Below are 17,620 nucleotides of genomic sequence, written 5' to 3'. Positions count from 1 at the left end.
GTCACACCCAAAAGGTAGCTGTAATGTTTTTATTGATTTTTAGAATTCTGTCCAACTGTAGTACTTGAATACATCTCAGAAAGGACTCAAACCACTACAGCAGGTATGAGGTGAAATGAGATTACACCATTATGAAGACTACAGGCTTACTGTAGTAGCTTCATAACAGAGCTGAAAGGTGCCAGGTTCTCACATGACTTCATCCACTTTTGCACATTGGCTGGGGCAGCGTTTGCACTACCTGTCTGCTGAAGTGCACACCACGCAACAATGTCTGCTACGGTGAGTTCATTTCCCACCAACCACGATGTCTTGCCCAGGGCTGCATTCATAGAGCGCAAGACTGCTCCCTTTTCCTTACTGCTACCTTCTTTTAACTGGAAGATGGCTGTATCAACCCAGCTGTCAATCAGAGTTGAAGTAACTGCATTGTACTTCTGGCCAAACAGAGAAAAGAGAAATCTAGCGATGTTCCCCTCTCCTTCAATAGGGCACATGGTTTGAATGCTAAACTTCATCTGAGGTTTTGAAACTGAAATTAAGAAAAGAAAAAAAAAGTGAATACCACGTGGCAGAGAAGTTAAATGTAATGGTAATTCCATGCTATGATGCATTTTATTCGTGATGCCAGCAACACTGCTAACATCATTAACCAGATGAACAGTTTCAGTTTTCTTAGTCTGCATACTTAGCCTAAGGCAGGAATCCGGCATAAAGCAATCACTTTTTTCACACTTCAGACCAATCTCCCACCTAATTTCTATTCTAGCAAACTTATTTGTAGAAACTGAAAAACACTTGTATAAAAAAATGTCCTGTGGGTACAACCAACCATGTAAATGCCACGTGTATTTTAACAGCAGCAACCACAACCAAAAATCTTCCTCCTCTGTCCCCATCATTGTTCACAGCTCTAAAAAGAGAGCAAAAATGTTACCTGCAGTATGTATCCATCGTGTGTCAGCACAATGACACCAAAGCATCTGTTGCCAAGGTTTTATAGCACAAGTTTCATTTTCTCACCAATTGTAAAATACTGATCTACAAAATAACTTCATTCTTACCATCCTTCCAAATAAGAGTAAAGCCCAGCTGATATTCGTGACGTGGTTGCTTCTTAGTCTGCTCTCCAAAGCATTTCAAGAGGTTTTCTGGCACGCCTGTCACCGATGAATGTGTGTGAACAGCTGATAATATTTTATAGCGTTCACAAAGCAGATTGTGTAGTACTAATAATGACAGCGGAGGTAGAGAAGGATTTGCATTGATTACAATATCTTTCAGGGCACCATAATCCTAAATGGAAAGCAAAACATTCAGCAGGTAAGACACACTCCAGATCAGACTTTGAAGTAGTGGATTTTTATTTGACACAAAGATGTACACAGCCATGCATGTGTATATCTGAAATTCTAATTATATGCTCAACTAAACTTACCTTTCCAAGCATCAAATCTAAATCGGCTCCATTTGTTGTCAAAGGGGAACATTCTTCAGTTTGAATAATATTAGTTACATCGAAGTCAGCATCTGGGGTTTGTATCATCTTTGAGAGACCATCGACAGCACTCTTCAGCTCATACAAACGTTTTAGAATCTCTTCCTGGCGGGACTCAAGTGCTTGAAGTGACAGGTCAGCCTCTTCCTATAGGAGAGGAAAAAACAAGGTCACATAAATGTTCACTTAGCTCAGTGTCAAAACAGTCCACAGCTCACTTGACAATAAGTTTTGAAAGACTGTAAGCACCTTCAAATAGCCAGAACATCATGGAATGTCATGGTCTTCTGTCGATTAGTTGTCTCCTTTTGTTTGTATGAATGTGGTGAGAGATGGGTTATTTAATAAAAATCTCTGAAATCTTCCTACTTAACATATTTTTTAACACCACTAGTTACAGCAAACTCCATAATGTAGTAAAAATCAGACCACAGAAACTTAAAGTTGGCAGCGAAGTGCTGAATTAAAATCTGAAAAACTAACGTTAGCTTGTCAGGATTCTCTTCAGCCCAGAAGAACAGTCTGATAAGAGTTTGTGTTAAGGCTGCCAAACAAGGAAACTTCTAGACAAATCAGACAGTTAATACAAGTAGAAAAAAACCTGCAGGTTTAGATGGGTGGTGTATCATATGAAATCACTCTTTGTTTCAGAGAATATAAACTATAGAGGAAAAAAAAAAAGACCATAGGCTTTATTACATGTTAATCCCAATGCATCTTTTTGTTATCTCAATTATCTTGCAAGTCTCTTACCCTGTAATGCTACCTCTTTTAAAAGATGAAAAATATATTCCTGTGGGAGGTTTTAAGTCTACAAACTTAAAATAATGTTAAAGAAAAATCTTTATATAGATAATTCACTTCTAAGCATCCTGAATAAGGATTAATGAAACCCAACCTATCGTCCAAACTTCTTTCAGTCTAACAGATAAAGAGATAACAAGCAAGGTATCCACTTACACAGTATTCTCAAAGACAAGACACAGAAACACCTCTTAAGTGACCATTATTTGGCCCGTACACAATTCTGTGAAATAAAAATTACTCTCAGAGGAGACTGGTAGCTAATACTTTGCTGTTGCAACAGGAGGAGATCTCAGTAAGCATTCCTGTGAAGTTCTGCCCCAAGTCTCATCCTACGCAGTATCTCCACCAGCGACCTGGGTGAGGGCACAGCAAGTACTCACAGAAAAGATGGGATGGCATCAAGCTAAAAACGACCACAAGCAGTGTGGAAGAGTTCAGAGCATTCCTGACACTGGAGAGAGGCTGAAGCCACGTACATTAATGTAATACAATATTTTGCATTTTTGCTCTATTTAAGAAAGAAGTAATGGAGACTGGAAATAGAGCGTGTTTAGCTGGCTAGTTCCTATCCCAACAGCAGGAAACAAGAGACCTGAGCCAACAGTGATGATGCAGCTGGAAGGGACAAGGCCTGCTGGGACACAGTCACCGACCCAAGGGCTTGCAAGGCCTCAGCTCGGCAGGGTACTCTAAAGGCGGCCGCTTAATCATAAAAACTGAGAGAGACAAACACGAGAGCCCAGAAAAGCCAAGCTGATAATTACTGAAAGCTTTAAAACTATTACGGGGAAATACCTAAAAAGCTGAGCTAATTTAGTCCTCGAACAAGCGACTGATACGCGGGGAGGAACCAGCGCTGCCGGTGCTACCGCGCCCCTCCCGCGGGCAAAGGCGGTGGACGGCGGGGACATAGCTCCCGTCGACTCCCGGGCGCCGGAGGCTTCTCCCAGCCCCCTTTCCAAGCACTCCCCGTCCGGAGCGAACACCGACGCAGCGCGGACGGGCCCCAGGCGCCGGCTCGGTGCCCACGGCCGAGGCCGCCGGGGCGAGCACTGCGTGCCGCGGCCTGAGCAGGCTTTCCCCCCGGCCGGCCAGGCGGGCCCAGTTGCCGCTCCCTCGCTCCTACCTGCAGCGGTGGCGACGAGGCGGGCGAGGGCCGGCGGTGCAGGTTTGGTAGGCGGTACATGCAGGCGGGCAGCTGCTCTGCCAGCACCTCCCCACCGACCCTGTGGAAGGGCCTCACCTTGTACATGGGCATGGCGGCACCCACCCGCACAGCACACCCGCTCCCGGTCCGGCCGCGGGCCAGCCTGCCCGCCTGCCCCCTGCGCTGCAGCTATTGGGCCAGACGGGAGCACGGCGCCTACTGACTCACGCGCGATCCAATGCACGCTGGCGGCTGCCGCACCGCCTCCTTGTCTTCTTTCTATTGGCGAGCATGAGCCGTCGCTTCGCTGACTGAGTCTCCATAGGGCAAAAGGCGCACCTGCCAGTTCTGATTGGGTAGTCCCATTGACCAATTGGTGTCAAGGCCTCCCCCCTCTCTCTCTCTCGCTCTCTCTCTTCCCCCCCCCCCCCCGGCCAATGACTAAGAGCGGGCGGAGCCTGCGGAAAGCGGTTGCTGAGGCGAGCGCGGCGTATCCTGCGCGCTCCTAATGGAGGCGGCTGAGTCCTGGTGAGCGCCCGCTCTGCAGTGGACCGCGGCCCTACCGGCGGTGGCCGCCCTTCGCTCGTACTCCACTGCTCGGGCCCTCTCTCCTCACGGGAGGCTCGGGGCCTCGCGCTCCCCGCCCACAGTGGGCCGTGATGCGGCCGCTGGAGTGGTTGGGGCCTCCTCGTCTGTCTCTGGGTTCTCGGTTCCCGCCTCCTCTCCCGACTTGCTCCCGGAAGCCGGTGGGCCTTCTCGGGCGCTCCGCGTGGGAGTGCGGCCGCCCGGTGTAGCGGTGTTGTACGCCCCGCCTTGCCCTCGCGTGCCGGTTGCCCTCGCTTGAGAGGAACGGACGAGCGAGGCGACGCGACGCCACGCCAGCCTATACCGCTGCTTTACACTGACACGTTTTTTCCTGTTCCTCCTCTCTTCCAAGCCTGCAGCCTGCTAAAGCCATCAAGCCCATCGATCGTAAGTCCGTTCATCGGATCTGTTCGGGGCAGGTTGTGCTGAACCTTGGCACTGCCGTGAAGGAGTTGGTGGAAAACAGCCTGGATGCTGGAGCTACCAACATTGGTAATCTTTTCATTGTAACCTCATTCTAAAGTACTTCTTCTTCCTCAAAACAGAGTGCATGTGAACAAATCTGTGCAAATACTGTCTATTTGGGCCAAGTATGTTTGCAGTGATTTTACACCTGACATAAATAAAGCGTTTTGATTCTCAGGCTCCAGCTGAGCTCATAGAAGCAAATGATTGTGTCTGTGTTAGTGTATTTGTAGCCCTCTCTGACACTAAACAAGGTGTGTAGCCTATACAGCAGTGGTAATTAGGCTCCGCTAGCTGCTGGCCTCAAACTAGCAGACAATTAAGGCAGGATTGCAGTTTCCAGAGCTGTCAGGATGATAGCTGTTATAAGTGGGAAAGCTGTTCAGGCAAAAGTACAATGAAGCTGAACTATCTGCAAGTACTGGCTGGTTTGCATTAGGTCACCCTATCTTTTGACAGCTATAAGGATTTTTTTGTTGTTCAAACTTGACGTGGAAAACTGTTATCTGGTAAAGTTACTTCAAGTGCAGAACTAATGCCGGATACTGTGTGTGAATGTACAGAATTAAAAGATTTTATTACTCAAATTTGTAGATATAAAACTTAAAGATCATGGAGCAGAACTCATAGAGGTTTCAGATAATGGAGGTGGAGTGGAAGAGGAAAACTTTGAAGGCTTGAGTAAGTTGAACCTTTTTCATAATTTATATTTGGACATTTTGGAAGCATATTTTCAGTGAGAAAGCTACTTTTTAAAAACAAATTTCCTAACCTTAATAACTTTTAAGGGACACTCGGCTTTTACATAATGCATGCATGACCTGCAAGACTTGGTCAAAACTAGACTGGACTTCTGTGTGGTTATAGTTTTTGTAGCTCAGAAGTAGTCTTTGATTGCTTAAGTGGAACAAAGAACAAATAATTACAGAAGAGAATGTCCTATAAATGTTCATTTAAATTCATTCATGTTGAGTCATCAGTCATTGTTGAAGGAGTCAAGCTTTATGAGAGTGACTGCTTTCAAGAGGTGAATTACAAACTGCAATATTTGCTGAAATTGAACTGACATTGCATGCCTGACTGGCAAATTTTCTATTTGCTAGTTTTAAATTGCACAAAATGGGAGCAGAAGCAATACTGTATGATAAATGTAACTACCCATGGCAATGGAAATACCCACATTTCTTTTTTCATATAATGACTAGGGATCTCTTTCACCATAAGTTGTTACTTGGTGACTTTGTGTGTTCACAGTATGTATATGGTACATCAGCAACCCTTTCTCCTACTGTTGCAGGACAGTGAATGTTCTGGGGTGCTGCTGCTAACTCAGTGTGTTACCTGGTGACTAGTGCTGCACTGATTGTGTAGATTGAGACCTCCTCAGCTGTGGTCATTGTGGACTAGGCTTATGTCTGTCCACTATATAGCCTGTACAGCACAGCACTGCAGTTGTTTTCTTGCAGGGCAAAATCTGTGACAGGTACATCAGCAGCAGGGGCAGGTACTGTGTACTGCTCTGAGGCGTCTTGTAATGCATATACCAATAATGCTGTATGAATTTTGGGTGTAAGTATGGAGTAATAGGGGTATCTGCGGATCTTAAAGAGATCTTGGTTATAGGAAAAGGGGAAAGGAAACATTAAGTATTTAATTATTTTGTCTCTAATAATTATGTAAAATACAATGAATAATACAAGGGGTTTTTTTGGTTCTTGATATGCATGCAGAATCTACTTGCCTAGACCGGTGTCACTTTGAAGTGATATATATGTTTTTAACTCTCTTTTTCCAGCTCTGAAACATTATACATCAAAGATACAAGATTTTTCTGATCTAATACACGTTGAAACATTTGGGTTTCGAGGTGAAGCACTGAGTTCACTGTGTGCATTAAGGTATTAATATTGAACTTCTTATTAGTAGGAAGTTACTATATGCACAAAAATAACTGAGCCAACTTTTCCGTTTACTATTATTGAAACTTCCAGTTCCTTAATGTTCAGTCAGTTTTGAGCAGGAGGTTGCGTGACGTCCTGAGTCCTTTCCAGCCAAAATTATTCTATGATTCTAAGCATCTGAAATTATTCTATGATTCTAAGTACCTGATTGGTCATTTTATGTACTAAACTTAGTGTTACTTAAATATGCAAATTGTTGCAGGATGGAACTGTGTACTTGCATAAGTGTTTGATCCTCTGATATAAAGCACTGTAATATCTTAAGTGCTTTTTGCTAGGCTGTAACTCATTAAAGCTATACTTAAACTCCTCCCAAACTATAAATTTGAAATAGCACAGCTTTTGTACACGGTTCTGTGCATCATGAATTTTCTGCTGTTAGGTATTACTGTGAGGAATATAGTGTCCAACAACCAGATTTTAACATTGCATTTTATAAGATAAGAATGAAAGAGATACAAATAAAGTTTGTGTTGTAGCTAGGAAAATGTTACAGTTCTCTTCAGGTATGTTTTTAGCTGTTTATGGTGAAGAGTTAGTTTTAATTAAATGAATAGGATTGGTGTAGTTTCTGTGCTTGATTAGGTCATGAGGAATGGATAAGAAAATACAGTGCTCAGTGAGTAATTCTGTTGCCTCTTTCCTTCCATTAGCGATGTTACCATTTTTACCTGTCATAAGTCTGCAAAGGTTGGGACTCGTTTGGTATTTGATCACAATGGTAAAATTACTCAGAAAACTCCTTTTCCACGACAACAAGGAACAACTGTTAACATACAGCAGTTATTTTACACTTTACCGGTGCGGCATAAGGAATTTCAAAGAAACATTAAAAAGGTAGGTTAGATCAGAAATTATTAATTCAAAGGAGGGTCATACCCCAGAATTTATTCACTGCTGAATGATAATCGATGTATTCTATAGAGAACTGAATATGTTGGACTATATCATGCCTCTCTCATATCTTCATCAAATAAGAAAAGTCTTCTTAATATTGTGATCACATTTGTGTATTTTAAAATCGGGGACTACTGTGTTATGACTAAATGTCAATCTTGTAAACATGCTGTTTGTTTTTAAAGCCACTATTTTTCTCATATATATTTTTTTTCTTCAGTTTTTAAAGATTTTAAAAAATATTAAACTCGCCCCCCCTTTTTGTGTTACCTGAAAATATCAAATATTTTGTTTTACACGGGGACATTTCACATAAATGTGAACTTTCTCTTTTCTTTAATAGGAATATGCAAAAATGGTCCAGGTATTGCAGGCATACTGTCTTGTTTCTAAAGGAGTGCGGATTAACTGCACTAATCAAGTGGGCCAAGGTAGAAAAAGCTCTGTGGTATCCACTACTGGAAGCCCTAGTTTAAAGGAAAACATTGGAGCAGTATTTGGGCAAAAACAGGTATTACTTTTTTATTATTGGGGAGAGAGAGAAGATAGCTGTATAGAGAGACTTTTAATATCTACTAAATAAAGGGGGTGTAGGAAACCTTTAAAACCCGTTAAGAGGATGGAGCATGAGTTGACTTCTAGCACACCCTACAGGTTGAAAACAGGAGAGAAGGTGCAGCCTCCACGGATTCCCTTGCGGTTTCTAAATCTGCTTAGAGATGTTTTGATGGAAGAAAAAAGATTTAGGAGACAGGGTTACTGCTTAATCTCTCTCTGATGCCAGCTTTACGAGCTGTTGTGCCAGCAAGCCTCTGAATACTTAAATGTAAAATCAGTAAAAGATGCTCTAATGACAGAACAGTAATAGTGGCATGACTGGGAAAACGCGATAAACATAGCTGTAATTAGGCAGCTTGTGATTCAAATAACATATCTTTTCTAATAGTTCTAGTGTTCTTTCAAAAGAAACCTATATTACTCTTTTTGCCTTTTGTTTTTGCATAAAACTTGATTAGGTCATATGTATGTACCTGGAAAGTCCAAATTGCGTCCATCATTTTGTTGTTCTGTCTATGTACATTTTAAAGTAAGGGCCTTTGAAATAACTAAGGCAAAAGTAATGATATCAAAGGATGAGAACAGCCATTCGTTAAGGCATTGTTTCTGAGTAAGCAGTGCTACTGTCTTCTAGTAGGTTTGAGTGTTTTAAGTTTTTGACTTGGTCCGCCAACTTGAAAAAAACCACCATTTTATCAAGTAGATTTTAAGGCTAATGAATAACAATAAAATAGAAGGAAAAAATCTATGCGTGTTTAATGTTTCATTTCCTTTTTTTTTTTCCCCAGTTACAGAGCCTCATTCCTTTTGTTCAGCTACCTCCTAGTGAAGCTGTTTGTGAAGAATATGGACTCAATGCTGCTGACATGCCACAGAATCTTTATAGGTAATCAGAAAAGTAGAAACCACTGTTGCCAGTGGCATTTTAGGATAAACCAAATTTGTTTTTTAAAGAGTGTGGTGGTTAATAGTAATAAAAATAACTAAGAACAGCATAGTAGATACTAGTATACAGTTTGGGAAGGACCATCACTTGATTTAAAATGTTAATTCAGGACTAAGATGTTGCTAGTCAGAGGAGTGGGAGGAGCAAAACTACTATTCCTTGTGTTCTAGTTAATTATATATTACTGTAATTTTCTCCTGAATGTCACCTTTGACAGTGCTCTGAGTAATTGGATGGATTAATTGTATCCATTGTTTATACCTGTATTTCTTTAGTAGCATTACTGAGAAATGATATGAGACAAATGTGAATCAGTTTGTGTAAATAAATTAACATTTACTTTATTAAAGTGTACTTTTCTTTATCTCTCAATATACATAAGAGCAGCAGATAGATGCATCAATATCTGACCAATGACAGTTCACAACTGACCTCACTTCTGCTTTCAGAGCAGAAAAATTACAAATGCCATTTCTTTTGAAATCAGAGCAAGCTACTTTTTCAATTGTCTGATGCCTTTTTGGAGCTGAACATCTAGCTTTTGTCAGATAAGGAATTGGGAGAGGAAGTGCATACACATATTTCCTGATGCTGTGTAATAGTGTTTCTTTTAGCCCCTTATAAATACTCTTCCATTAAATATCCTTGGAGTCAGAAAAATTTCTTTTGCGTTGCTCCTCGATTTTACCTTACTGTTGTTATGTTATTATTGAACAGTATTACAGGCTTCATTTCTCGTCGTGATCATGGTGTTGGAAGGAGTACAACAGACAGACAGTTTTTCTTTATCAACCAACGTCCATGTGATCCAGCAAAGGTGAGGTTTTTATTTTTCTAACATTACCAGTGCTAACTTTTTTATATTTTCTGAAAACCACTGGATTAGTAGCTGATACGTATATTTGTGGCTTGATGCTGCAAGTTCCTATGTCTGAAGTTTTTCTGTTCATTGTGTCTCTGTGTGAACAAAAGCTCAACATACAAGATATGATTTAGTACATTGTTTTGAAGGGGCTTAAATAACATACTGGTGGGAAATAGAATATAACAGTATTGACACTTACTGTTTTTTCATCTTTTGTGCAGGTCGTCAAGCTTGTGAATGAAGTTTATCACTTACACAATAAACATCAGTATCCATTTGTTGTCCTTAACATTTGTGTAGATTCTGGTAAGTTATGAATAATTTTCAGTAACTTCTGTGAAGGCTATAAATTTATTGAAGAATAAATTGTATTTATTTAGAGAACATTGTAACTTTCATCTGTATGACTTCCTGCATTGTGGTGAATTTTTGGATCTACAGTTGGTGAAGGAGAGAGAGGGTCTAGCTGTGGTTCCAGTTTTTTTTCCCCTCCACTCTTTCTATATTCAAAAGTAGCTTCTTTCAAGTAATGAGAAGAATTGGCTTCTGTTTTGTTTGCGGGAAAGTTAAGAAAGTTAAAAGTTTAATTTGCAGACATACTGTGAATGTTAACTGTGGCTTTGGTTTTAATCCTGTGGAATAAAAATGGAGGGTGAAAGGGCAGAAAGCTTTGATCCAAGGGCGGAAATTTTTCTGTTTATTTTTCATTTATAATGCAGTTGTTTTTCCTTTCCTTTCCTCTTCTTTCCTTAGAGTGTGTTGACATCAATGTAACTCCAGACAAAAGGCAAATTTTACTTCAGGAGGAAAAGCTTTTATTAGCAATTTTAAAAACATCTCTGATGGAGATGTTTGGTAGTGATGTTAACAAACTGAATGTCAATCAGAAACTTCTGGACATTGCAGGTAGGACACAAAATGTGAAATTTTTCTATATGATATATGGTAGAGAATTAAAAATGGAAAAATGTGTTTTTAAAAACCCAAGAAGTAGTGAAAAAAATGTCCAGCTGTTAATTGATATACCTTTCAGGACAGATTTTTCATGTATTGCTTACATTGAAAGATTGTTATTGACATAAAATAATAAAGGATGATCCTAAGTTATTAAGTGATTGCTATAGAAATCACGCAAGTCAGCACAACATGATTTACAGTCAACTTTATGGGGAAAAAATTAACACAAAATTAATTGATCATGCTTGAAAAAGATTTCTTCCAAGATACTGGAAAAGATCTTTGTTTCCTTTACTGAAAAGTACTTGAGAAAGAATGGTTAAAGTCTCACAAATAAAATCTGAAATTTGAGTACAAGTTTATTGGATTTTGAACTTGGATTCTTTTATGGTAACTACAGAAATGGATGATTCTCTTGTGACTGTATAATCTTCCAAAATTGCTTTTCTGTGTTAACACCACCTCATCTTCCTCATTTCTTTCAACAGAACCCCTTCTAATTTCCTTCTTTACAGACTTAATGTTTTAAATTAATCTTTAGTAAAATACATGTCAGACTGACAATCTGTGAAGTTGAAGTCCTCTACTTACCTACAAATGACATATACTGTGCCTTAACATCTTGCCAATGGACTTTTATAGTGACCATTACAAGCGTAAAAGTAATTAATTTTTCATTGTCACTCAGTCATTAAACTTTTTTGATAATATAAATAAACGTGCTAATTGGACTGATTGCCGTTCCAGTTTAAAAAGAGATTACAAATTCATTCACACAAGTACCATTAAGTTTCTTAAAGATGTAACTGCTTGTCTGTTGAATATTAATGCCTTTCAGCCCCATACTCATTGTCTGAAGCTTAAGGGCTCCTTTGAGAAGTTTGCTATTTTTCTACCTCTCTTTTCATTCCCTTTACTAAAGTACATAATTTAATTCATGTTTCCAGTTAACTTAGAATCTTGAAATATTCTTTATTCTGGTTTTATTAGGCAACTTGAAGACAATGCTTCCTGAAGAGACAGAAAAGACTCAGAGTCAGGCAGCATTTCTACCTGAGACTGAAAATCCAAGTGGTGAAGGAAAAAGAATAATGACTCTTGCCAGACTAAGGGAGTCATTCTCTCTTCATCAAATGACAGAGAGTAATTTTCAAAGCCCTAAAAAGGTAAACCAGAAGCACAGCTCCCCTAGACAAATGTCACGTGATACCACTTTGAGTACTGTAAAGACTCAAAAGGTTGTCTTGACTAAGGAGCCTAAGAGTTGTCCTAAGATGGACTCAAAGATGTCAATTCCAAACAGATATTTGAGAAAACTAGAAGATAATGCAGATTCTGGATTCTGTAGCACTTCTGAGTCAGATGCTGGATGTAGTACACCAGAAGCTGGGAGCTGCATCAATAGTGAAAGTGTAATTAATCCTTTTGAAGAAGAATTCTGTAGCTCAGAAGACCAACTTAAAAATGAATGTCTTAAAACTGTTGGATGTAGTGAGAAATCATTGGAATGTGATGTTCAGGTCTTGAGTGCTGAACATAAGTTAAATCAAGGGAATAACTGGAGTAACCAAAATAAATTATCTCAAGAAGCCAATAGTTCTTCCTCAAGAGTAAAATGTTTTAAAAGCAGAAGCTTTAAAAGTGAAGCAGATGACTTCAAGGCAGGTAAATGTCCCAAAGTGAAGAATGCTACGAATTGTATTCCAAGCGTTGATGTACTGGTGGAAGTTAAAAAGAAAACCATGCCTCTTGAATTCTCTATGAAGATATTAGCAGAAAAGGTAAAAAAGGTAATACAGCAACAACAGAAAATTACAGAAACACAAAATTACAGAAGATTTAAAGCAAAAATTAGTCCTGGAGAAAATAAAGTAGCAGAAGATGAATTAAGAAAAGAGATCAGGTATTTTCACCTTCTTAACATATTGTATTAATCCATTAATAAAAATAGTTAGGGAAAAATATAAGACCTGTCTTGGGGGGTGGGCGGGAGACTTACATCTACCTATTAGTTTTGGATATATCTTTTATTTAACTTACACTGTTAAAATGTCCATTTGACACAGCAGCTCTTTGAACTAAGTGCAAATGGAATGTGGAAAAAGACGCTAAGGCAGCCACAAACATAATAGATTTGCCTTTGTTCAGACTTATAATTTGCAGTGTAGTCAAAGAAACACCAGATTTCACGACAGATAAGAACACTCTGAAAAGACTCCATAATTCATATTTTTCCCTCATGTGAACTTGAAATTTGGTAAGACATGGCTGTGAAAATAAGTTACATTCAGGTGGTCACTGGGCAGTAGAAGTGTAGGATTTGTTAATTTTGGATTAAAAAAAGTGTTAGGAAAGCCTTCTGATTGCAAAAAGAAGTTAAGTATGCCAGCTGCCTTACTTCAAAACTGTGATGCTGCCTCAGTGTTATTCACTTGGACTATCGCCATACTGCCCGTTACTAATTTTATTATCACCAATGGCTGTATTTAAAATGGGAGAATCCTGAATGAGTGCTGTCTTAATGATGGATTGTGTTCCGCCAGAAATGGCCTCATCAGTCAGTGTCAGATTCCAGATAACTCTGCTCTTCCACATTCATATCCTGCTTAAATGAGTTTTTTATTTCTTTTAATGTAAAGTGTGTTCTGCAGGGAAGAGAAAGGTGTTTTTAAGTTTTACAGTCTAACATGATAACGGAAGAGGTGTAATTTATAATCTGTTTATATTTTCTACATACAGTAAAGAAATGTTTGCAAAAATGGAAGTCATTGGCCAGTTCAATTTAGGGTTTATAATAGCAAAGTTGAATTCTGATCTTTTCATAATTGACCAACATGCTACTGATGAGAAGTACAACTTTGAGATGTTACAACAACACACTGTTCTTCAAGGTCAGAAGCTGATAGTGTAAGTATTTTCAGTGTTATAATAATTTTAAAGTTTACTTCAGAAGGATATCTATAATTATGTAGTATTTCATACTTTCAAAACATTTAAGACGAAAGAGTTTTTTATATTCTGTGTTTCAAAGAGTCAATCTTCACATGAAAAATAAATTCCACAGATAACAGTTGTGGGTATGCAGCACATCACTGGTAAAACAGATTTCATAGTGGGCTTTCACATGGCAATCCACGGTTTGGTAAGCATGGTCATACAGTGAGGAGGGCTATTGGAGACTGCTGTTGCAACAGGACTGCTGTGCTGCGTAATAGGCTCAAGTCTGCTGAGTAACACTTGGAAGTGATCTGTTCAGTAGTGAGTTGTTTTTTTAACAAAGTTAAATGTTTTAATAGAGCTCTATATTAGTACTTCTGAATTGCTTCTGAAACCTATCTTAAGTGGTCTGCACTATGTACATGTGCAATACCGTATTTTTCTGTCTCTTTCAGGCCTCAAAATCTCAATTTAACAGCTGTAAATGAAACTGTTTTGATTGAAAACCTGGAAATATTCAGAAAGAATGGGTTTGACTTTGTCATAAATGAAAATGGTGAGTTTGGGCCAGAATTACCGGAAGTAAAAAAGTTCAACGGTTTCATGTCACCTATTATGTAAAAATTTCTTTTGGTAGTTATCAGAAACATTGAAATAATATGCATTACAGTATATGGCTTTTTGGTTTTTAAGACATGATTCTGTGGTCTCTTTGCACTATTTAACAGAACATAGTAGAGTATTTATCTCACCCGCTTTTTATAGAAGGTTCTGAAGACTCTTTGGAGTCATTGTTTGACTGTGTGGCTGGATGTGTATTTTCTGGATGTGTTGCATAAAAATCCTTTTGTTAATCCAGAAATCCTTTGGGACACTTGCAGGTCCCAGCAGGGTTAGATGCAGGGAAATGCTAAATCTGGTAACTTTAAATTAATAGAAAACACTGGTAAATAATGTTCTTTGGTTTTCCTTAGGGCTTTAGCATTGACTTGCTGCGTACTTTTGGGCAAATTGCATAACCTGCAAGCTCCTTACTATTTTCCTTGTACAGCAAGAATAATGGAAGTGCTGCATGTTACCACTCTGTTATTTGGGAAGTTGCTCCAGACTTTTTCCATACTTTTCATTTCAGAATCTCAATTTTTTGCCTAAAATGCTATTAATTATCAATCTCTTGCCAACAAAAATCCTTAATTATTTTGTAGTCACATAACCTCAAAATAGCTTCATAAACCATTTGTTCTTTGAAGTTGAAGGGTTTGTCAGAAATTTACATCTATCTGCTTTTAAGTTTACAAGGAATTTTTTGGTTAATGTTGAAAGGATATGTGCTGTAGTTACCACTATGGTTAGTTAATGACATCCATCAAAAGACTAAATTTAAACCTCAGCATATATGCAGATCACATCACATTAATGTATCAAAGTAGTTTCTCAGTTTTTCTCTTAAGAAAAAGTAATTTCCTGTAGTGCTCTGTTCTGTATTAATTACTGCAAATCTTTCAGCTCCTGTAACTCAAAGAGTTAAATTAGTATCATTGCCAACAAGCAAAAACTGGACTTTTGGTCCACAAGACATAGATGAGCTGATCTTCATGTTAAGCGACTGCCCTGGAGTCATGTGTAGGCCCTCCAGGGTCAGACAGATGTTTGCTTCTCGAGCTTGCAGAAAGTCTGTAAGTACCGCACTTGATGTTTGGTTTCAAATAAGTACCATATTTGCTGTTGTATTATAGATGGCTGTATCTGTAGATACATTGCAGGGGAAGTTTATTTACTATTGAGTATCAACAGCTAATATCCTTCATTTTGTTCCTTGTGGTTTTGTCTAGTGTAACTTGGGAAACGTTTTTGGTACTCTTAGTTCTTTTATTTCAAACTAGTGCATTTACGAACGTACACAGCTGTATTTTGTCTTCTGATCATCTTTCTGCTTTTAATGCCTTGCACAGTATTTATTTGCTCTAGTAGCTGAAGTACTGTGCTTATCTGTGTCAGTTGTCAATATGAAGAAAAATAATAATTGGTTTTCTTGCATTTACTTGCAGGTGATGATTGGAACTGCACTGAATGTGCAGGAAATGAGAAAACTGATCACCCATATGGGTGAGATTGAGCATCCCTGGAACTGCCCCCATGGAAGACCTACTATGAGACACATAGTCAGTTTAGACTTGATTTCACCAGAATAAGTCAGTTCCTGTTTATTAACATTTTCAATTTTAATTCTTGGTGGTATTTTTAGCTTTTATCATGATTCTCTTATTTAGAGTAAAAAAATTTTAGCCAGTCTTCAAATTTGAAGACAATAACACTTTCATTCAGCGTTATTTCCATTCATTCAGCATTTTTGGCATTCAGCAGAGTTTCATTGTTGTTCCTATCAAGTCAACAATATCAACATACTGGAATTCATGTGTAAATAACATTTATTGTGATTTACTGTGTGTATTATTTTTTGAAATCAAAACTTTTAAAAAAATAAATATAAATGTTTATATATAAAGATCAAGAGTAGGTGAACCTCATTTATAGCAAATACTCTGATTCTTAAAATTGTGGAATGTGTATTTAAGTCTCTAGTAATGCCATAAAACAACCATTAACTTTCTATGTTTATACATCCTGTGTATGATAATTTTAAAGAAAGTATAAGTTATATACCCATGAAAATACTAATTTTTTTTTTTACTTATACTAGAGCTGGGTTTCATAATTGCTTCAAGCATTAATATTGCATTTAATGATTAACTTACTGGCATCTGTGTTTAATGCTTGAATAGAATAATTCACTTGGCATATTGACTTTTAATTAGGATTGTTCTCATCCATATTACAAACATTAATTTTTTTCAAGAACAGGGATTCCTTCTCTGAGAATGAATGGAAAAAAGCTGTCTCGCCAGGCACTGCCGATCAGGTCAGTCTAAATTCTATCCAGTAGAATCAAAATAGTTAGAAGATTGTCCTTTTTCATCAGAACAAATAGCTAAGCCCTTCCGTTTCTGTAGGACCAAGATCTGACGTAGGAAATCTTTGTTGTTACTGATGCCTTTGCCTGAGCACCTCCATTTGCAGCTGACGGAGTGGGGCGGCTGTGCTGCTGCCGCCCTGACGTGCGCGGAACCCCCCAGGCGGGGCCGACGTGGGCGGCCTAGGGAGAAGGCCCGTAGGCGCAGTCGGTAACTGCCACGCGCGTGGGTGCGAATGGAGCAAGTACCATCAATAAATTGTCTCTATTCCCTGTGGACCATGTGTAACGTCTCCTAACCCCCGTTTCCCACCCTGTTTCTCTGTATTAAAAGGAACCCGGCGCAGGCAGTTTCGCTCTGATGCTCTGTAACGCAGAGCTACTCTCCCGGCTGGAAAGCAGAGCAGGACAGGCTCCCCTCAGGGGCGGGCTAGCCCGGCTGCTGGCGCAGTGCCCTTCCTCGGGGCAAGGGGCCGGCCGGCCCCCCGAACGCCGCGGACCCGCGGTTGGGACTGACCCGTGCTGGGGCTGTACCTCGCTTCAGGGGGCGGGCGGGCTGCCGCGGCGCGGTTGGCATGGTTACGGCAGCTATCGCCGCACTGCGGCGGCGCGCGGACGGCGGCGGCAGTTGTGAGGCGCGGCGAGGCGGCCGGGGCCAGCGGGGTGTCCCGGGTCTGGTGGCGCTGCCCCGCTGGCGGGAAGGGCTTCCAGCGACGGGCTGCCCTCACCGTCCCGCGCCCTCCCGTTCGGCCCTTCGCGCGGTTGACCGGATACTGTAATTGCTCGAGTGGAACGAGGCGCTGGCTGGAAGCGAGCAGTGGTGAGAACATGGCGGTTGCTTGAGGCTGTCCCCGTCAGCCCTCGCCACTGCAGCAACGCGGATTTCATTCTTGTAATACAAAGCAGTGATGATCAGTCTGTGAAATGAGTGGGAATTGTGATTACAGCTGTTCAAGCAGTCCTGTAACCTTCCAGTAGATCTTAACTGGCAAAATAACTATTTTTTAAGCTATAGTGGTTATTCTA

At 39.8% G+C, this 17,620-nt stretch overlaps 2 protein-coding genes across 2 annotated transcripts; one reads left to right on the top strand and one right to left on the bottom strand.

The window, feature by feature from the left end:
- Positions 1 to 146: 146 nt before the first annotated feature.
- Positions 147 to 3,563, bottom strand: AIMP2 (aminoacyl tRNA synthetase complex interacting multifunctional protein 2; the record flags this gene model as incomplete). Its single annotated transcript, XM_082006764.1, has 4 exons — positions 147 to 532; positions 1,065 to 1,296; positions 1,439 to 1,645; positions 3,432 to 3,563. 4 exons carry the CDS (start codon positions 3,561 to 3,563, stop codon positions 147 to 149), a joined length of 957 nt encoding a protein of 318 aa, XP_081862890.1.
- A 548-nt stretch (positions 3,564 to 4,111) lies between these two features.
- Positions 4,112 to 16,809, top strand: PMS2 (PMS1 homolog 2, mismatch repair system component; the record flags this gene model as incomplete). Its single annotated transcript, XM_082006763.1, has 17 exons — positions 4,112 to 4,242; positions 4,390 to 4,529; positions 5,097 to 5,183; positions 6,298 to 6,400; positions 7,117 to 7,300; positions 7,704 to 7,871; positions 8,707 to 8,804; positions 9,582 to 9,681; positions 9,951 to 10,035; positions 10,483 to 10,635; positions 11,677 to 12,589; positions 13,426 to 13,593; positions 14,079 to 14,179; positions 15,130 to 15,299; positions 15,672 to 15,785; positions 16,481 to 16,543; positions 16,702 to 16,809. The coding sequence occupies 17 exons, from the start codon at positions 4,112 to 4,114 to the stop codon at positions 16,807 to 16,809; spliced, it is 2,886 nt and encodes a 961-aa protein (XP_081862889.1).
- Between the last annotated feature and the right edge of the window lie 811 nt (positions 16,810 to 17,620).

This window comes from Phaethon aethereus, assembly GCF_964289735.1.
Source record: "Phaethon aethereus genome assembly, chromosome: 15".
NCBI lineage: Eukaryota > Metazoa > Chordata > Aves > Phaethontiformes > Phaethontidae > Phaethon > Phaethon aethereus.
The sequence above is the reverse complement of the archived record's forward strand: the minus strand, read 5'-3'. Positions and strand labels throughout refer to the sequence as shown.